Source organism: Notolepis coatsorum (genome assembly GCF_963971535.1).
Source record: "Notolepis coatsorum genome assembly, chromosome: 2".
NCBI classification, from domain to species: Eukaryota; Metazoa; Chordata; class Actinopteri; order Aulopiformes; family Paralepididae; genus Notolepis; species Notolepis coatsorum.
The window spans coordinates 55074524-55081778 of record NC_140166.1 but is presented as its reverse complement, the minus strand read 5'-3'; the positions used below and the strand labels follow the sequence as shown (position 1 = coordinate 55081778).

Below are 7255 nucleotides of genomic sequence, written 5' to 3'. Positions count from 1 at the left end.
GTCGACTCTACTGAGATATATGTGCTGATTAGTAAACAAGCTTGATAGAGGTCGACTCTACTGAGATATATGTGCTGATTAGTAAACAAGCTTGATAGAGGTCGACTCTACTGAGATATATGTGCTGATTAGTAAACAAGCTTGATAGAGGTCGACTCTACTGAGATATATGTGCTGATTAGTAAACAAGCTTGATAGGTCGACTCTACTGAGATATATGTGCTGATTAGTAAACAAGCTTGATAGAGGTCGACTCTACTGAGATATATGTGCTGATTAGTAAACAAGCTTGATAGAGGTCGACCCTACTGAGATATATGTGCTGATTAGTAAACAAGCTTGATAGAGGTCGACTCTACTGAGATATATGTGCTGATTAGTAAACAAGCTTGATAGAGGTCGACTCTACTGAGATATATGTGCTGATTAGTAAACAAGCTTGATAGAGGTCGACCCTACTGAGATATATGTGCTGATTAGTAAACAAGCTTGATAGAGGTCGACTCTACTGAGATATATGTGCTGATTAGTAAACAAGCTTGATAGAGGTCGACCCTACTGAGATATATGTGCTGATTAGTAAACAAGCTTGATAGAGGTCGACTCTACTGAGATATATGTGCTGATTAGTAAACAAGCTTGATAGAGGTCGACTCTACTGAGATATATGTGCTGATTAGTAAACAAGCTTGATAGAGGTCGACTCTACTGAGATATATGTGCTGATTAGTAAACAAGCTTGATAGAGGTCGACTCTACTGAGATATATGTGCTGATTAGTAAACAAGCTTGATAGAGGTCGACTCTACTGAGATATATGTGCTGATTAGTAAACAAGCTTGATAGAGGTCGACTCTACTGAGATATATGTGCTGATTAGTAAACAAGCTTGATAGAGGTCGACTCTACTGAGATATATGTGCTGATTAGTAAACAAGCTTGATAGAGGTCGACCCTACTGAGATATATGTGCTGATTAGTAAACAAGCTTGATAGAGGTCGACTCTACTGAGATATATGTGCTGATTAGTAAACAAGCTTGATAGAGGTCGAATCTACTGAGATATATGTGCTGATTAGTAAACAAGCTTGATAGAGGTCGACTCTACTGAGATATATGTGCTGATTAGTAAACAAGCTTGATAGAGGTCGACCCTACTGAGATATATGTGCTGATTAGTAAACAAGCTTGATAGAGGTCGACTCTACTGAGATATATGTGCTGATTAGTAAACAAGCTTGATAGAGGTCGACCCTACTGAGATATATGTGCTGATTAGTAAACAAGCTTGATAGAGGTCGACTCTACTGAGATATATGTGCTGATTAGTAAACAAGCTTGATAGAGGTCGACTCTACTGAGATATATGTGCTGATTAGTAAACAAGCTTGATAGAGGTCGACTCTACTGAGATATATGTGCTGATTAGTAAACAAGCTTGATAGAGGTCGACTCTACTGAGATATATGTGCTGATTAGTAAACAAGCTTGATAGAGGTCGACTCTACTGAGATATATGTGCTGATTAGTAAACAAGCTTGATAGAGGTCGACTCTACTGAGATATATGTGCTGATTAGTAAACAAGCTTGATAGAGGTCGACTCTACTGAGATATATGTGCTGATTAGTAAACAAGCTTGATAGAGGTCGACCCTACTGAGATATATGTGCTGATTAGTAAACAAGCTTGATAGAGGTCGACTCTACTGAGATATATGTGCTGATTAGTAAACAAGCTTGATAGAGGTCGAATCTACTGAGATATATGTGCTGATTAGTAAACAAGCTTGATAGAGGTCGACTCTACTGAGATATATGTGCTGATTAGTAAACAAGCTTGATAGAGGTCGACTCTACTGAGTGCATTCTTCTGTTTTTCATTAGGATCACTGAACGGGCCTTTAAAGGTTAAAGGTTAAATAATGTTTCTGTAAATGATCTCTTCCAGGTCCGTCCACGCCCTCTCCCAGAGCCGCCTCCCCCAGAGCCACCTCCCCCAGCGCTGGACAAGCTCCACCCACTGGACAAGCTCCACCCCCTGGACAAGCCCCACCCCCTGGACAAGCCCCACCCCCTGGACAATCCGCGCCCCCGGGACAAGCCCCGCCCCCTGGAGACGAGAATGAGCCTGTCAACGTCACCATCACTGTCATGGCAACGGGCTCCTAATCAGCTCAATGTCGGCCGAACTAAAAGTGTCCACAGTTGGCACCAATGTGCGTTCACACGCTAGACAGTGACGTGACGACCCTTCCTTCTTTTATAGTTTCCTTGATCGGCGTGAGGAAACCCTTTATGGCTGCGTTCATCGTTGTTTCAAGGACAGTGAATAAACAACAGACACCGTGAAGTTAAATTATTTAATTAACTCTTTTCAACTAATTTTCGGTTCTTATTTATAAAAGATACAAAAAGGATATGGAGGGAACAATAATATAATATTATTTATTCAATATATTAACACATTAACTGCCACGCTTATATCCATCAATGTATGATCACTGCCACCAGTCTAAGCCTATGGAGATGTTCACCTTCTTTGCAGGGCTATAACTTTTTAAATATTGCTAAATTGACATTACTATGGCCCATTCAACATCGATTAGCTATCGTTCAGGATGTAGGAACGTTATACTTTTTCATTCATATATTCATACGAAAATACCGTCTAGAATATAAGTATGTTTTTATCGTTTTCTGCAGTAATTCCTAGAACGCTAGTTATAGGCCTAAACGCATAATATAGATTATCGATTGCAGTTTATTTGAGATACACGCTATATAAAAAAATCCAACTGAATACGATCCTAAACGTTATGACTCATCATGCGAAAGGGAGGGGGGGTCGTTTATAATTCCGTGATCGTCAGTAAATGCTAATATGGGTGATATATTGATCAGAGCGGTTTGCATTAATAATAATAAACAATCGCAAACAACGTTACTATCCTCTTACCGTTCGCCGATGAGACTGGAGGAAAAAGATCCCACTTATTTGACGTCGATCGACTAGATCCATTTCCGGTTTGTATGGCGCAATAAACGCCCAAATCATATCGATTATTGATTTATGGCAGCGATCCATATACACGGATGTGTGTCTAGAGTCCCGCAACAATATGTGACTGCCGGACGCATTTCCCAGATGCACGGAGATCACCAGAGATCCATTTCCGGTTGTAACTCGCCCGATCATCAACCAGGTGGCGGTATTGAAGCGTTGCACGGTTTTGCCGAGTCCCACTGTCTCAGCCGAGGCTGGGTGAGCGAATTATGAATACCATGGCAAAAAAATGAAATATGATCTCAATAACGTCGTACGACGTGGATTGGCGGAATTCGCATGACCTTGAAACCCGTCGTACAACGTGATTGGCGGTGGATGTGTTAAGGGACAATAATATGAGGTAAAGCACTGGTTAGTGGACTTCCTCTTTGGGCAGAGATGATTGACAGTAGAACGTTGTGTGGTTAGTATCATAATACATGTACTCCATGGGAGATGGAGATATGATGGTTGCTATGGGAGATGGTTGCTATGGGAGATGGTTGCTAAGGGAGATGGAGATATGAGGTCACAGATGCTGTGGATGTTTTTGAACCACTGAAATTAGCTAAATTGTAGCAAACTGGTTTCATAACTTGTTTGTGCACTAGAATAGATAACTGATATCCTTTACAACTACTGACAACTGACAGACTGATTGATGGACAAATCAGGGTAACAGAGTAGATTTTGAATTATCTTCAAGGAAGCAGATTAGATATGAAATGGTTTGATTGTGTTGACATCCAGGGGGTAGAGATCAAAGGGCTTCAGTCGTAACATCAACACACCTACTGTAAAGGTTCTGAGAGACATCAACACACCTTCTGTAAAGGTTCTGAGAGACATCAACACACCTTCTGTAAAGGTTCTGACTGAGAGACATCAACACACCTTCTGTAAAGGTTCTGACTGCAGAGACATCAACACACCTTCTGTAAAGGTTCTGAGAGACATCAACACACCTTCTGTAAAGGTTCTGACTGCAGAGACATCAACACACCTTCTGTAAAGGTTCTGAGAGACATCAACACACCTTCTGTAAAGGTTCTGACTGCAGAGACATCAACACACCTTCTGTAAAGGTTCTGACTGCAGAGACATCAACACACCTTCTGTAAAGGTTCTGACTGAGAGACATCATCACACCTTCTGTAAAGGTTCTGAGAGACATCAACACACCTTCTGTAAAGGTTCTGACTGAGAGACATCAACACACCTTAATGGTTCTGACTGACATCAACACACCTTCTGTAAAGGTTCTGACTGCAGAGACATCAACACACCTTCTGTAAAGGTTCTGACTGCAGATCAACTCTTGAGGCACAAGTTGTAAAGCGTTTTGAATAAAAAGCATTAGATAAATGCAGTTTTTCACCTTTACAACCAAAAACATGAAAAACACATATTACTGAACCTTCAAACAACAGTTTCTACATCCGTTTAAATATCCCATGTCAAAAGCTGCTGTTTTAATAAAGTTGTAAATGGTATTTTACTGTGTTCTTGTGTGGTATGTCTAGGGAGTGAATTCCATTCATGCATAACTAATTAAACATAACTGTTCATTTGATGTTGGTAATATAAAGCTTCCACCTGTTGAGTATTCATCATTCATTCACAGTCTATCTAAACGGTGTCATGAACCGTGCTCAGGGTACAGACACAACCAGGGAGACCACACAAGTACTTGAGGACTTTAAAGAAAAGTAATTTAATTAACCTATGAAACTATTTACAAAAAAGGAATTAAAGAACGAGTGGATCAGTAATATCAGTGATGTAGTGAGTGCATGGATGAGTCAGTGTGTGTTGTGTGCAAGTGATAAGATGAGAATCAAACAAATCAAACAAAACAAAAGCTCATGACCAGCGTGGAGGAGAGAGGCAGACAAAATGGAGTAGCCAGTCCATATAGCCTTTGAGCTCCGGTGTGACTCCTCCTCCTGACACACCTGAATGTCTGATTGATTGATTGATTGATTGAAAATTGTATTAACAAATTGCAGAATGGGTACAATACAATACGGCTCAATACACACAATTGTTAAGGGGATGCAGACCAGAGAAAGACTTTCGTCTTGTTTACATCAGGGTCCCCCATTTTCAATTCATCATGACATTTATGACATACACAACATACAGATATACAGATATATATCATGACATTTATGACATACATGACAGTGTATCTTGTAGACTAGGCCCATTACAAGCTGCTGTACTCTGTCGTCTACTCTAAGCCATCCTAGGTTGTCAAAGTGGGCAGGGGTGAGGTAGGTTCTAGGAGTAAGGTCAAGCAGTAGTCTGACCAGTTTGTTTTGTGATGTTTGTAATTTTGTTTTTAGTGCCTTTGAGGTGCTTTGGTACCATGAGGTGCAAGCATAGTCGTAGTACCCTTGAATGAGTGCTCCTGCCAGAGTCTTCAGGGTATTCTTGTTTACCAGTGAGAAGATCCGGTACAAGAATCTTGTTCGTTGGTTGACTTTTTTTATTACATTGGATGAAATTTTGTCACAGGAAAGATTTGCCTCTAGGATGGAACCCAGGTATGTAATTTCATCTTTCCTTGTGACAATATTGTCACCCACTCTAACAGAGAATGGACTCTGTTTTACCCAGGTGTAATGATAGTTTGTTATCAGCGAGCCAGGTGCAGATTCTGCTGAGTTCAGAGCTGAGGGCTTTTTCAACCTGCCACTTGTTCTTGTCAGAGACCAGCAGGGCTGAGTCGTCCGCGAACAGGAACAAGTTGCAGTCACAAGCTGACGACATGTCATTTGCATAAATTAGGAACAGGTATCTTCTTGTCTAACTCCAGGGTAGATGGCAAATAAGCTAATTTCCCAAACGGTTGGTCTGTTCCTTTAAGAAGAATTTGTAACTTTTTCATAAGTGCGTTTGTGAATGGGGTCCACTGTCTCCTTTCAACAGAATTCACTGTTTTAGGAATAACAATAGTTCAAATGGACGTAGTTCCCCTTTAACTGAACCCTAAATGCATAGGAACTCAGTAATGGTAAAAGTACTAAATGATATAGATATAGTATACAGTATTACTATAATGATATAGTTACATCAGATAGGATGTTTCCAGGCCCTTCTAGCGTCAGAGCCTGGCAGCTGACTGTTATCAACAACACACAGTACCAGCTTCCGGCCGCACACCCTAACCCTAACCCTAACCCGACCCCCCTAGCGCGACCCCGGTCAGTCGCCTTTGGTTTAGCTCCGCGACGATTGTGCACATTTTTAGCTATTATGTTTGTTTTTTCTACTTTTTTTATTAAAACATCACTGGCGGGTATGTCATACGACCGCCAGACACTTATGGACCTAAACTCCGGACTCAAAGAGGAGTTTGGAGACACTTTATGCCCAGAATGGCTAACAGAAATCAAGCGGGAGAACGGCAACAAAGGAAACGGCAGAAAGAGGCATAGAGGAAGACGAGGAGGTATCAGACTTAGATTAAAAAGATCTGCTTACCTTCCAGCAATTCCATCCATCTTTCTGGCGAATGCACGTTCGTTGGAGGGAAGGATGGACGACTTGAGAGCGAGGGTCCGATTCCAACGGGAGATGAGAGACGTTAACATCATGTGTTTCACGGAGACATGGCTCAAGCCAGCGACGCCGGACAACAGCGTCTCTCCATCGGACAACTTCACCGTCCTGAGAGCAGATCGCACGGCAGCCTCTGGGAAGAGCATCGGAGGTGGGGTCTGCATCCTCACGAACAATCTCTGGGTTAATCCCAAAGAAGTACATGTCCTCTCAAGTTCATACTCCCCAGATATGGAACATCTCTCAATCCTGTGCCGTCCGTTCCACCTACCCCGTGAGTTCACCGCGGTCATCATGTCCGTCGTATATATCCACCCACAGGCAAATACTGGCAAAGCGCTGGTGGAATTACACGACCACCTCAACAAACAACAGATCAAGCATCCGGAAGCCGCGATGATAGTGGCTGGTGACTTCAACCAGGCGAATCTGAAAAAAGTGATGCCGTCCTTTTTTCAGCACATCGCCTGCTCCACAAGAGGGGGAAACACACTCGACCACTGTTACACCCCGTTCAGAGCCGGCTAAAAGGCTGTAGCGGCTCCGCCACTGATGGGTGCTGCAAGCGCGAGCGATCACGACTCCATTTTTTTAATCCCTGCATACAAACAAAGATCGCGTGACGTCGTCGTGTCACGTG

General features: G+C 42.1%; 1 protein-coding gene across 1 annotated transcript in view; it reads left to right on the top strand.

Annotated features, from left to right (window-relative positions):
- The window catches only part of LOC311223366 (V-set and immunoglobulin domain-containing protein 10-like 2), a gene marked incomplete at both ends in the record, with an annotated part of 37670 nt that extends 35499 nt beyond the window's left edge, over positions 1–2171 (top strand). The window contains 1 exon segment of the mRNA XM_084308156.1: positions 1951–2171. Coding sequence (XP_084164282.1) covers positions 1951–2171 — 221 coding nt within the window.
- Positions 2172–7255: the final 5084 nt, after the last annotated feature.